The sequence below is a fragment of the Ailuropoda melanoleuca genome, chromosome X (assembly GCF_002007445.2).
Source record: "Ailuropoda melanoleuca isolate Jingjing chromosome X, ASM200744v2, whole genome shotgun sequence".
Classification (NCBI taxonomy): Eukaryota; Metazoa; Chordata; class Mammalia; order Carnivora; family Ursidae; genus Ailuropoda; species Ailuropoda melanoleuca.
The window spans coordinates 12,241,050-12,255,367 of NC_048238.1; the positions used below are offsets into that span (position 1 = coordinate 12,241,050).

The 14,318-nt window shown below is 42.7% G+C and overlaps 1 protein-coding gene across 2 annotated transcripts in view; it reads right to left on the reverse strand.

Annotated features, from left to right (window-relative positions):
* Window positions 1-6,324: 6,324 nt before the first annotated feature.
* The window catches only part of VEGFD (vascular endothelial growth factor D), a 34,122-nt gene continuing 26,128 nt past the window's right edge, over window positions 6,325-14,318 (reverse strand). Inside the window, exons 5-7 of one of the 2 annotated variants that reach the window (XM_002928957.4) lie at window positions 13,120-13,220; window positions 7,810-8,005; window positions 6,325-7,022 (exon numbers count right to left, since the gene is read on the reverse strand). In XM_002928957.4, coding sequence (XP_002929003.1) covers window positions 6,896-7,022; window positions 7,810-8,005; window positions 13,120-13,220 — 424 coding nt within the window. In that variant the 3' untranslated portion in view covers window positions 6,325-6,895. The remainder of the gene's footprint in view (window positions 7,023-7,809; window positions 8,006-13,119; window positions 13,221-14,318) is intronic. The other variant, XM_011236925.3, reaches the window with a different exon arrangement.

Sequence of the window (14,318 nt, forward strand, 5' to 3'; positions counted from 1 at the left end):
AACCGTCCCTCTTCTCTTCTGACACAAGTAGCCTACCAGGAGCCTTCCTCAGGGTAAAGTCAGAAATCCCAGCGTGACTCGCAGCCAGCCTTTAGGGCTGCTGGGAGTTGTAGTCTGGTGGCCTTTGGAAGCGAAGCTGAACTTAGAAAACTCACTCCCAGGATGCACCGCACTTCTAAACCTGAATTCTGCGGAAGGTCGAGTGGCTCGCGTCTTGGTTACCTAGTTACGGCGTCTCTTTTCTGGAAGCCCGTATTCTCTGGCTTCGGACTGGGGAGACTTTTGGGGTGGAAGGCTACCGGGGTCGTGGTGGCGTTGTGTTTGTGATTATCTGTGCCGCAGCAGAACCGTTCTTGTTCTTAACCACCCTGCCAGGGTTTCCTGATGTAGCAAATAAAAATACACGGATAAAGAGTAAAATAAAATCAAATTTTATAAAAATTTGAATTTCAGATACTCTCTATACAAGTATGTCCTAAACATTGGAGACTTTACTAAAAAATTACTCGTTGATCTGGAATTTCAAACTTGACTGGGTATCTTGTATTTTATCAGGCAACCCTACACTCCGAAGGAAAAAAAAAACTGAGGTCTGACCTGAAATATCAACTCCCACTCAAAACTGGTTCAACTGGCTATGATGGTGCTTGGCTAGGAGGCTAATGAATCCATGGAGTGGTCTGATGGCCATCCACCCCTTCCATTTGGTGCTTGGAGTTCCCCCCCAGCTCTGCCACGCGTACGCTTTCAAGATCAGATGCCTTCCTGAGCATTATCACTGGCACCTCTTTTAAGCCTGTAGAAAGCCTATTCATCCCCTGAAAATTTCAGCTCCTTTCTGATGCCCTCCCCAAGCTTCCAGAGGGAATTAAATCCTCCCTCTTTTGAATTTTGATAGTACTTTGGCCATATGCTGGTATAGCAGTTACCGGGTGATATTCAAGTTGTTTTCCTGGCTGCCAGCCCCCGTCCCCCTCAACCTGATCCTCGAAGATGGTTCTTCTTGGGATCGCACACGGACTTCTCTCTGAAAACTGGCAATTGAATTTGCTTGTTAAGTGTCTGCCCTCCCGGCCAGATAGTAAGCCGAGGCAAGGTTTGTTCCTGGTAACAGACATTGAATAAGTTTTAGTTGTATTAATGAATTTTTTTAATCCAATACCGATACAGTCTCAGTACAAACACATTATATACCCAATAAAATGTATTGAAAATATTTGATGGAGTGTACCATATAAAAATTACAGTTCAGGGGTGCCTGGGTGGCTCAGTTCGTTAAGCGTCTGACTCTTGGTTTCAGTTCAGATCTTGATCTCATGAGTTGTGGGATGGAGCCCAGCGTGTGGCTCCTCACTTGGGGGGAGTCTGCATGAAGACTCTCTCCCTTTGCTCCTTCTCTCTCTCTCTCTCTCCTTCCCTCCCTCCGTCCATCTAAAACTAAATAAATAAATCTATTTAAAAAATTACAGTTCAATGATATAATTCAAAGAGCATTTTGGTTGTAGGATTTGAAGTGTATCAATGAGTTAACTTTAATGAGTTAAAGTTATTTAAGTCAAGTAGGAGTAGATATGCTGCACTGGGTTAGTATTGAAGCATCAGAGAATAAAGATAATGAAGGGTCAAGGATACTTATTCAAGCTTAATAAGTCGCAGTTGGTCGCGCAGATAGCACCAACACTACCAGATGCTACAGCATTGCTTTGGTCTCCTTTTCATTTTTGCAATAGGTTTTAAGACATGGCATGGGCAGAGACCCTGGAAAGTATAATAAGCCCATTTCTTGATCCCCTGGTTTGCCAGGGCCATAGTTCTAATCACAACACCCATTTGAAATTCTAAGATCCCGATACCAATTCTCCTTCAAAAGAGTTGTGATCTTTTTTCAAAACAGAATATTTTCTACCTTTATCATCAAACATTTACCGAGTGCTGACTCTGTAAAAGGCTTTGTGGGGAATACAAGGAATATTAAACATAGTCCCTATGTTTTAAAAGTTTTTTTAATCCTTCCTAGCTTTTATATACCTTTTTCCAATAGTAAAAAGCAATCCACTTGCCTTGAAAGGTTCTTTGTGTTTTAAGTACTATAGAATAGGCTGACCTTTATAAATAATTAATAAAGGCACACTGTTGCTGCGTCTCTGTGGTGGGGGAGAGGGCTGAGAAAACTGCAGGCTTTTCCAATGAAGTGTATAGGTTCTGGCAGTCTGAAAACATTGAAATTCATTCATCACGCTCCTGTCTCTGACCTAGGCACTGAGCATTAAATGCAAATAAATCATAATTCTGCACATGGCTCACAATCTCATGTGGGTATGAGACTCCATTTATAGTCAGTTAAAATTTAAGGCTACTTTCTAAAAGTCAAAGCAAAGTTGTAGCATCAGGATTAAGCTATAAAACTAGGGACAATTCTAATTATAGTGTGCTGCCTAAGTGTATGGAATCAAGGTATGCTTTTAGAGAATTTTCTTAGGAACTACTAAAATTAAAGTAAAATACTTACACGCAGTGTATTCTGATTACACTCAGTAAAATATGAGGGCAGTCAGTACCAGTTGTAGTACAAAATGACCTATAAATGGAGAAGGTATAAAGTAAATGTCGACATCACCTTCCCTCAAAATCCAGCTCTTTGTAAATTCAGCTCCAAGCCCCCTTGGATAATTTTGGAGTGGGAATGCTACACATTTGTATTGACAGCCTACTTTTCATATACAAGACACAAGGCAGGGAAATTCTGGCATGAGCTTTACACCCAAGGAACCAAGACGGAGCTAAGGTATACGTAAATACCAGTGAGAAAAGGTAGGAAGTGTAAGCAATGTAAAAGAAATACAAGAAAAACACTGGGAGTTCAGAGGGAAAGAGTATTTCTAGCTGCCAGCATTTAGCATAGAAGTAAAAGGTGCTCATGCAACTGTTGGGATCCAGATCATTCCAAAAACAAGGTAGAGAGGTGCTGACTGTCCAGCGCACCCCACTGTGCAGTTATGCAGGGGATGAGGAGGGGAAGGGTTCAGACGGGACAAGGGTGGCATTTCCAGCAAAGGTTGAAGCAAACTGGTAGAGGATCTTACTGAGGAAAATGGACTTGATGTTGAGCCAGACTTGCAGCCAAAATAATATTTTTAGTTAACATCTTGAGACTATTCATTCCTCATCCTGCTTCAAAAAGAAAAAGAGATACGAGAAAAATCAAAATGTTATAGCTGTGATTTAAAAAAGAACAAGCATTTCCGTGTATCAGAAACAGAACTAAAATGCAAAGTGGTAATCAGACCAAAGCCACCGTAGGTCCTGGACTCTATGTGGAAGCAGGAAGACATGAACTGGGTTCAGCTCTTGAAGGACAAAGACTAACGGCTCCGCATGTGGCTAGAGACAGGAACCAGGCTTGTAGGAGGCCTTGACGTTGGTGGCTTTCAATGAACCACCTTCCAATATTCACACTCTTATCTTATCCCCTCCCACACTGACTCCAGACTGGGCCGTGTGACTTGCTTGACCAGTGGGTCATCCGTAAATAAGAGGCAGCAGCAGCTTAATTAGTAAGTGCTTATGCACGGAGGAATGGCCCGATGGATACTCTCCTCTTGATCGCCAATGGCTATGCAGCAAAACTCAGGCAAGATACCGAATGATGAAAAGCCACCTGGGGAGAGGCCCCGGAGAATGAGAGCTCATCTTGGTCCAGCTCTTTTTGACCAAATGACCAAATCCATTAAGGTTACAATTTTCACCAAATTACTACTTCCTTGAAAGCCTTAAACTGGCTCAGTTAGTAGAGCATGCGACTCTGAATCTCAGAGTCATGAGTTCAAGCCCCACGTTGGGGATAGAGTTTACTTAAAAAAAAAAAAAAGAAAAAGAAAAGAAAAGAAAAGAAAACGCCTTAAAATGGATGATTTGTGTCATCTCCTTTATCAAGTATCTCAGTATTTTAATCTCATCCAACTTTGACCATGATGCTGTCTAATCTGTTTCCAACTCTAAAGGGTCTCCTGCCACACTGCTTTCTTTAGTCACAGATTTATGATCTGTGCTGCCCTATTAATACATTCTCCAGCCTCGTGGCTTCGATAATCAGGGACATCATGCATCACTGGCATTTACTGTGTTTGCTTTAAGCTCTTGAGGCTTCCCACATATTTTTATTTTGCAACAAGTTGAGAATTTTCAGCCCACATTGCAAAGCTATTAGTATGACAAAGACTCCTGTACAATGACCAGTCAATTCTAATAAGGCAGGAGGCCAGTTACCCCACCTCCACCCTGAGGACCAGCCCCACCCCAGCTGAGACACAGCCTCGAGGATCCAAGTGCAAATCTCTTGGTAGTTACGGAGGGTTAGAAGTGCAAAGCCAGACAGCAAATACTTTTGTCCTAGCCCAGAATTCTCTATAATATCCTCCATCTAAATGGCAGTTAGGAAGCCAGAGCCACTAACCAAAATATGGTTTGAGTTGGTTTTAGGGAAGATCCAGGAATCCAGCATGAGCCAAGAACTTTGCTCACAGTCATGCTTCTCTCTTTCAGGATGATCCCTTTAACTTGTAAATTACATTGTATTTTTCAAATTGTTTTCACTTAAGGTAACTCAAGTGAAGTTAGCAACTCTGAGAGCAAGGAGAGGGGACCATCACCCACATTTGGGAGGCGTGGAAACTGAGGGTCCATGGGGTTGTTCAGCCTCATAATGAGATTAGGTGGCAGGGCCTGTCCTTGGATTTAGATTCTCTTTTTACCAAAGATGAGCAAAGTGACTCCTTGTGCAGTGTCCCTTGGGCTGCCTGCTGCCCCAGCTCTCAAGAGAATTTGACCAACAACTACAGAGGAGGAGAGGGTGCTAGGAACCGAACGAAGGAACACAGCTAGGAGTTGAAGATTAATGCATTATGTACGAGCCCTTTCAGAAGGCTAGGAATCGAACAGTGAAACTAGAAGGAAAAAGGCCCTTTGGCTTGAAGGTCATAAAGGGGGGCAAGAGGAACAGTGACAGGAGAGGAATGACTGGGCCAACGCCAGCAAATGACAGCAGTGATAATGGCAGCACAATGGGGACTGGTCCCAAGCCAGGTCCAGATCAGCCGTGTCCCCACAGCAGGGACTGAGAACTAAAGCCAGGAAAGGAGCAGGGGCCCGGAGCCAAAGGCTGCAGAGGACTTGGGTGAATGGGAGAATTCAGGAACTGTTTAGGGACCGAGAGAGGAAGTGCAGGGATTTGGGCCAGGATCCAACAATTCTACGGGGCACCAGGAGAAACAGAACTATTTTGCTGTATTTGTTGATCATCATCTTCCCCCTTGTTATTGTTACAGCTCGGGTCACACAAATTTGATCAGGACAGTTTCCAACTGTAAGGAGGTCGCAGTGTATGGAGAGAGAAGCATGAACACAGCTGTTTACAAAAGTCTGCGATGAAGTGTTGTAGTAAACTGTGTATCTATTTCTGCAAGATGCTGTGGAGGGCATCCATTTTTAAGTTATTTGCTAAATAACTTAATTCTGTGCATTAACTTTTTAATTTGCTAAGACACTTAATATTCGTAGAGCTGCCTTCATTTTGCTAATGCTACCTAACTCCCTAGGGTCTACCAAACTTTCAGTAAAGCCTATGCCATCCAAAAAGTATTTGTTGGAGTGTTTTGGAAAAAAAACAAGGGAAGAGGCCCATGCTTCATTCCCGGGTGGCCATGGGACAGGGAGAAGAATCGCTTGGCCACGAGAAGGGAGATGTGAATGACCAGAGAACGAGTGCACAAAGTTGGAGCTGGAGGCGGCCAGAAGACGCAAGCTTTCCAAGACGACAGGGGTATCAGTGGGCTCTCCTCCATCACGAGATGCAGGTCAAGTGAAGTCAAATTGGATCTCAAAGGAAAGATAGATTTCAAGCTGATTCTTGGGTCACATTTGCTTAACCTCATTTATTTAGTTATTTTTAAAGATGTTATTTATCTAGGAGAGAGAGAGGGCGAGCATGGGGGGGGGCAGAGGGAGAAGCAGACTTCCCGCTGAGCAGGGAGCCAGATGGACAGATGACGGCTTGATCCCAAAACAGACACGGTGCTGGATCTCAAGACCCCAGGACCCCAGGATCATGATCTGAGCCAAAGGCAGGTGCTTAACCTCATTTAGAATCCTAAACTTTCTGAGAACTACTCCCTGGTCTTCCCCAAACTGCCATCAAGTTTTGTTGTATCCATGTCCCTCTCCATCCCTCCCCCTTCTCAATTCCTTTCTCTCTTTAAAACATGTTTTTGCCTGTGGCATAAAATGTAGGGTGATACCGTATTAAATAACACAAAATTCCATGGCCTGAATAATGGTGTTTATTTTCTTTAAATACACTTAAATATGAAACAACAGACAGTAGTTCAGTAAACTCAAAACTACAAGCTGGACAGTAATCAGAAAATCAGTGCTGATCCTACAAATCAAGATCTGCATAATAAAGAGTCGGAGTAATTCACGAGAGAGTTGCATTAGCAAAGGACTTGGAGACTATAAAATTGCCTCATGGGCTTTGAGTTAGCAATCATATGGCCCCTCGGATTCTAGGATGATGAGACCTTTTTCATTCACCAAACCAAACCAAATCAACAAAAAACTCCCCCCAAAAACCAAAACCAAAAAAAAACCCCACAAAAGGTTTACACAGGTTCCCTCCTCTCCGTTCTCGGTGTGCAGGGCCATCTTTAGTTGGAAGACATCTGTCAGTGAACCAGGGTTGCCCAGCTGGTGTGTAATGGAAGGGGAGTCTGGATTCACTGTGGGACTGGGCAAAACGGATTTTTTTCTAGTACCTGGAAAAAAAAAAAGTGACAGCAACTTGGCAAAGCAGCATGCTGTTTAAAATGTCAGGGATGGGGAGCTTAGGAACAAAGTGGAGTCAAGGATTTTCTTGACCGTGTAGCCCATAGGCAGCCCTCTTCTCCTTTGGAAAGCGGCAATGCTTTGCACATGCTGGTTTTCCATTCGCACATGTTCTGGTGTGAAATGGACATCTGTCCTCACAGCTGTTGCAAAAGAAAATAAACATGAGAATTCGGAATCAAGGACTACATCCAAAGAAATAACTCTGTTCCGATTGGATTACATTTTCCAAGTGAACTTTCCAGATACGTATTGAAAATGTCAGTATAAAATCCTGAATGGTTATTCCACATGGATGCAAAATCTATGAAAACCCAAACGGTAAACTGCAAGGGTTCTAGTTATCAATAAATTTCTTGCTATATAAATCCAGTGCCAGCCCCTTCCTCTATGAAAAAACAAACATAGGTAGACATATATCGAGAGATATCGAGCCAAAGAGTCCTGCTGATCTGAAACTCACCCCCTCAAATAATTGTTTAAATCTTATCAATGAAGTTTTTGCTGAAGATCCATACCCAACAAGAGCTGGCAGGATTTTTTTTTAAAGATTTATTTCTTTATTTGAGAGAGAGGAGTGGAGGGGCAGAGGGGGAGAGAGAGAGTCTCAAGCAGACACCCCACTGAGCGCAGAGACTGACACGGGGCTCCATCCCAGGACCCTGAGATCAGGACCTGAGCTGAAACCAAGAGTCAGCTGCTTGGTTGCCAGTTCAGCCACCCAGGCGCCCCAGGACTGTCTTGCTTCCACAATTAATCATCACTCTATATACTCTCACTTCGTTAGTTGCCAAACCCCTGTCTTACTATGCCAAAAAGGGGCTTGGGCACTGCAAACACTGCTTTAAGAAGGCATCTCGCCAAATCGAAAGGACATTCACATTCAATGTCAACGGGTCAAATGAAGGTGAAAATGAAAATGCCTTTGACCTGCAGGTGTCTGCATGAAATATCTTGTGCTTCCGGCAGCAGCTCTCCAGGCTCTCTCTGCACTCCATGCAACTGCAGTTTTCGGGGTGCTGGATGAGATCTCTGGGACACGGTGTTTTACAGACACACTCACAACGATCTTCGTCAAACTTCATGTGCGGCCCACAGAGAGCCAGTTCCTGGAGATGAGAGTGGTCTAAATGGAAACAGAAAAGGGTGGCTCGAATGGCTGCAGCACGGGTAGCGTGGCATCGAAGTCGGCTGTATACTTTCCGTTATTCTAAAAATAACATGGGTCATCCTGTAGATGTTTGCTCCTCTGTTCACGCGGTGAAGGACGGTCACCTCTGATCTCATAATACGAACACCGAATTCATGTGTTCTCTTACGTTTGTGAGAAATAGATTATAAGCTGAATATTTTTGATAAGATTTTTAAAGAGATTTTTAGGTTGGTGACCTGTTACAAAATGCAAACATTCACAACCAAGTATTAGTAATAAAACATAGGATAGCTAAGAATTATGAGTCTGGGCCTTCCTAGTTTTTAGATGGAGATTACAAGGAGGGAAGAACTGAAGTATCCGCGTGAGAGAAATACACCTTAGACCTTCCAGGCTGTGGATAGAAACAGTGATGTACTTCCTCAGCACAGATCACAAGGCTATTATAACAGACACAACGGTGATGATAAACTTTGATTCCACAACATCTGTTGGAAGAATATGTTCAGCTGAGAGGAGGGTCTGAGAGGTTTTTGACACAATGAGTTGACAGCCATTTCTTCTAGAAAGTGTACACAATGATTGCGTAACTACTACTCCGTGTCCAATTCCAATCATCAAGTTGACATTCAGTGCAGGAAATGGAAGTGATAGAAACTTGGGAAGAACTCGACTGTGACACTTGAGCATTCTTGAAGGTTCTGGAGGCAAGTACATGGTTAGTTTCTTCCCCAAACCTGCTTCTCTCCAAATCTGTCTCATTTGGGGAATGGTGCCATCACTCCCGACTCTCCTGCCATATTGGGTCTCATCGCTTTGTCCACCTGGTTCTGCCATCCTGAATTTGTTCTATCATTTCCATCAACACTGCCACCACCTCAGCTGAGTCAGTGTCCTTATATTTTTTTGTGTAGACAGCTGTCACAGATCTTACCATCACAAGTTTTATCCCTTCAATCCATTTTCCACAATATTATCAAATGCAAATCTAATCCCATCGCTCTACTGCTTTAAGTTCCTCAAAAGGTTTCCAATAAAGGACTATTTTCCCACCAAGACACATGAGACCCTCCATGAATCAGATCTAATTAACCTCCCAGACTCACCTCTCTCCCTCCCCCCTTCATATATATCTTATGTTCCATCCATACCAAATTATACTACTTTTTGTTCCCCTGATATGCCAGCATCTCTCAGCCCCATGCTTTTGGCCTTGCCCTTCTCCCTGCCCGTCATCGTTATCCCCAGGTATCTTTCCCAACTGCTACAAGTTTAGCCAAGTGCCCTTACCCTGTGCATATTTTCATCCTATCCTTTCTTGCACTGCTTACATTTGTCTATTTCCTCTATGAATTAAAAAATGCTGAAGGTTATAGGAATCAGATCTCATCATTCTGACGTAAAATAGGCACATGATAAATGTGGAGGTCATCTGCTGTAATAAAAGGGTCCTGAAACAGGCTGACGTATGAAGACTGAAGAATCCCATCCATCATTCCAAGACATTGGGTTAAACCATATGTTCTTGTCAATACCTGACCACTGACAGTACATCAAAATGGCAATCTCATGTTGTCTAATCTCACAGTTTTAACTGCTCTGTGGTTGATGATATTCAAGGAAGCAGGTGCAAAGGGTGTTGGAAGGCTAGATCTGGGAAGATTCTTGGAATTGTGTGAAGGGGAAAAAGGTGAGCTTTGTAAGCCATATGCCAAAGAGGCATATGCCACTTTGGGGCAAAATGAGAATAGATTGTTCCCACTGGATATTCTTTCCTGCTTTGTCAAAGATTAATTGACCATATAATCGTGGGTTCATTTTTGGGTTTTCTATTCTGTTCCATTGATCTGTGTATCTATTTTTGTGCCAGTACCATACTGTTTTGATGACTACAGCTTTGTAATACAACTTGAAGTCTGGAATGGCCCATTGGTTGATAAATGGATAAAGAAGAAGTGGAATATTATTCAGCCATAAAAAAAGAATGAAACTTTGCCCTGCGCAATGACATGAATGGAGCTAGAGAGTATAACGCTAAGTGAAATCAGTCAGTCAGAGAAAGACAAATACCACACGATTTCACTCTTGTGGAATTTAAGAAACAAAACAAATGAGCAAAGGGGAAAAAAGAGGGAGAGGGACAAACCAAGCACCAGACTCTTAACTCTGGAGACCAAACTGCTGGTTACCAGAGGGGAGGTGGGTGGGGGGATGGGGGAAATAGGTGACGGGGATTAAGGAGGGCACTAGTTGTGATGAGCTCGAGGTCATGTGGAATTCAACAGAATTGCTGAGTCACAATATTGTGTACCTGAAACTACTCTAACAGTATATGTGAACTATATTGGAATTAAAATAAAAACTAAAAGGAAAACAACAAAACGAAGAGCTTCTTAAAGGATAGAGAAGTAGCTCTTAAAATACTTGCATGAGTCACTAGGTGGCGGTAGAGATTCATTCACACCACTTCAGGGAGAATCCATGCCCTTGGGGTTTTGGGGAAACAGAGTCCACTAGGTGTTTGCCGAGCTACAGCAAGGTAGTTGCAGAGGCCGGCTTCGATCCCTACAGGCATTAATTAAAAGTAACAGAGACTGGGGCACCTGGCTGGCTCAGGTGGTAGAGCATGTGACTCTTGATCTCAGGGCCATGAGTTCGAGTTCCACTTTGGTGTAGAGATTACTTTAAAAAAAAAGTAACAGGTATCGGGTGTAGGAGAACTGAGTGAAACAGCAACTAGCTAAGGGTGATACCTTGAAGTGTTATATAGTGATTTCAGTCCTAGGGAGGTTGATGATGGAATGCCATGAGTTCTGTTGCCAGCCTTGGTTCATTCATCATTTTTATCAATAAGCTCACGGATTTTTTTCCAAATAAATTCTTGAAGTTGTGGGTATCTTGAAGAATTTAAAATATAAAATGGGGACTCCCCGATTTTTCTTTTTTGGTATTGTTTGTTGAAACACTTTAAAGCTATGACCTGAATCCAATGAGATGAAATTAAACTGGTCTTGGATTCACTAACCCAAATGTGCTCATTCAAGGAAAAGAAGTCATTGTAGATGTAGAAAAGGCCGTTGGCTTAACAGCCACACGTGTCAAAAGGGTGTTCAGTGAAGAGTAAACTCGGTATATGTCATCAGTTTGATGAGGCCACTGGAGGAGTGACTGTGATCTAGCGACCCCGCGCCTCTCACTTCCATCACTGCTACAACTTCCCCAAAAGTCCCCTGCCTCCTTTCCTGCCTTGGGCCAACACATCCTCTTCTACCCTGTCACTGGTTGTGTTAAAATTCAAACTGGTGCTGCCATGCGTCGCCCTGGGTGGCTCAGTGGGTTAAGTGTCCAACTCTTAGCTTCAGCTCACGGTTTGTGATCTCTTGGGTCATGAGATAGAGCTCCCTTTGGGCTCCGTGCTCAGCAGGAAGTCTGCTTGAAGATTCTCTCTCCCCAACTCATGTGCGGGTCCATGCATGTGTGCACGCGCACGCTTTTTCACTCTAAAATAAACCAATCTTTTTAAAAAATTCTAATCGGTGCTATCATTCTCCTGCTTGAACCAGTTGAGGGGGTTCCCTTTGCCCTTAGCGTCACATCCAGTCTCTGGGACAAGATGCCCAAGGTCCCCTGTGAACCTCTCCAGCTCCCTCTCGCACATCTACCCAGCCCCTTCCCATTATGTTCCCACCATGCTGAACTTTTTTTTTTTTTAGCACCCTGACATGCTACCTTCTCTCACTTCCAGTCCTGAGCACTCAGGTTTCCCCTGCTCAGAGCACTTCTCTCCTTTCCCCCCACTCTTCCCACCCTCAGCACACACGTACACCAGCTGAGTCCCTCCCCAGGATGTCTCTTTTATGAATTGTATATTGGTCGCATGTTGAAATGATCCTATTTTGATACGTTAGATTCAATAAAATATATAAAGATTCAATTTACTTGTTCCTTTTGACCTTCTTAATGTGAGTACTACAAAATGTAAGTTACATATGTGACTCTCACTGTCATTGCACTGAACAGTCCTTTCTGGAGAGAGAGACTGAGGTTCAATATAGCTTACTATCCAACAAGAATGTGCCCAGGGTGACTGGGCTGCCTTGGTGGGTGGCAGGCTTCCCCATGAGTGAGGTATATTCTAGCAGAGGATAATGTGAACGCTTGGTGGGAAGGATGTTAATGACATTCAACACCTGCATGAGCTTTCAGGAAAACATGTAGCTGAGAGACAGAAGTCTACAAAGAAGAATGTTAATTTATGGTTTCTAGAACAGCATTCCATAGAGTTTAGTCCTTACAGAGTCTTGCTTGTAGATCATTGTTTAAAACAAGCAAGTTTCAAAGTGCATGACTCCTTGTGATTTTTTTCAGTGGAATCCTGTCCTGTCCTCTGGGAAATAAATTTTAACAATGCATTCACTTTCAGCCAGAGTCATCACCAAACATCACAGCATTACAACTTCTGAGCCGTGATGACATTTGGTTCCCAACTTCTCTTAGCCCAATAGCTAGCCATGTTTTGCTTTTACTTTGCCCTAGTTTCAGAAAAAGTTCTCCTACTCCCTCCTTTTTTTTTTTCTCAAATAACTGGCCTGTTTTCACATGCCACTGTTGAAAGAAACCAACAAGTCTAAAATTACTTTATGTTCCTGTGAGACTTTTATACAAATCAATTAGTAAATTGTGGTTGACTAGTGTTTAGTTCTGAAGTGGCTTTCATGAAAGGCTACAATTGCCTTTCAAATCCGATGTTGTGGGATGCTCTAATCACTGGGCTTTTAAGATTAAAAAGCAGAGTCATGCATTGGTAGACTGCCTGTGTAATGAGAGCACAGAAGGTTCTGGAACATTACTGCTTCGATCACTCTTAGATAAGTAATCTGGAAAAAATGACTAGACATCTTGGTGTATCCATTCTGTCATTGTAAAAAAAGGGATAATAGTACATTATGGATGGTTGTGAGGATGAAATGAGTTAATACATCTAAAAGGCTTACAACGTTGCCTGATCATAGTAAACACTCAATAGATGTTAGTTACAATTGTTATTTTTATTATTACTATTATTATTTCTTTACTGTTATCATTACCTTCCATTCCAACAAGTGGATTCTCCTCCTGTAAAACACATTTACATTTGTCGTCATCCCACAGCATGTCAATAGGACAGAGTTTCTTGGAATGGGAACAGCTAGGAAAAGAAAACAATGAACCAGATTTAAAATCTTTCAAGGGCAATCACACCTTTGGGGCATTTAAAAAAAAAATGTTGAATACATTTCTGAGTGGAGAACAGTGAAGATTTAAGGAGCTTAATCCATATTTATGAACTGCATGTTATTAGATAGTAATTCTGTAAGTACAGATATTCTATTTGGAAACTAAACTGTAATTTTGGACAGTCGTAATCTTTTTAAGAAGATTGCTGTTAAAACTGTGCAAATTAGCTGTCAACAGAGCTTATTAACCAAAAGTAAACATAGTCCTGACAGAGCTGTTAAGCAGCACCTTCTTCAAAATGGAGATAAGGGGTGACTGGGTGGTTCAGTCGTTTGAGCATTCGACTCCGGATTTTGGGTCAGGTCATGATCTCAGGGTCATGAGATTGAGTCCCATGTCAGGCTCCATGCTGGGCATGCAGCCTGCCTAAAATTCTCTCCCCTTCTGCCCCTTCCCCCACGCCACGCACATGCACTCTCTCTCCCTCCCTTTCAAATAAATAAATAAATCTTTAAAAATAAAATAAAATGGGGAGCGCCTGGGTGGCTCAGCCGTTAAGCAATAGCCTTCGGCTCAGGTCATGATCCCAGGGTCCTGGGATCGAGCCCCGCATCGGGCTCCGTGCTCGCTCGGAGGGAAGCCTGCTTCTCCCTCTCACACTCCCCTTGCCTGTGTTCCCTCTCTCGCTGTCTCTCTCTGTCAAACAAATAAATAAAATCTTTAAAAAAAAAATAAAATGGAGATAAGAACACTGGTAAGGACAGCCGGAACAACTTGAGGATAAATGTTCTTTTCATAAGAGCTTTCTTTTTGGCTTGAGAGCGATACAAGTGTCTTCCTGGCTTGGAGATAACTGGCAATAAGCAGCCCCTCACTCCGTTTGCCACTCACCCAGTACATTTACTCCTCTCCTTCTGCAAGATCTAAGTAGCTAACCTAGTTACTTTAGGTTTTCATTCACTGGCATTTGCCTTTCATTTCTCTATATGAAATTCTTTTTTTCTCCCAAATCAGTGATTCTTACCTTTGATTTCAGGACACCAGGGCGTCCTAATTTGTCTCATAAAGA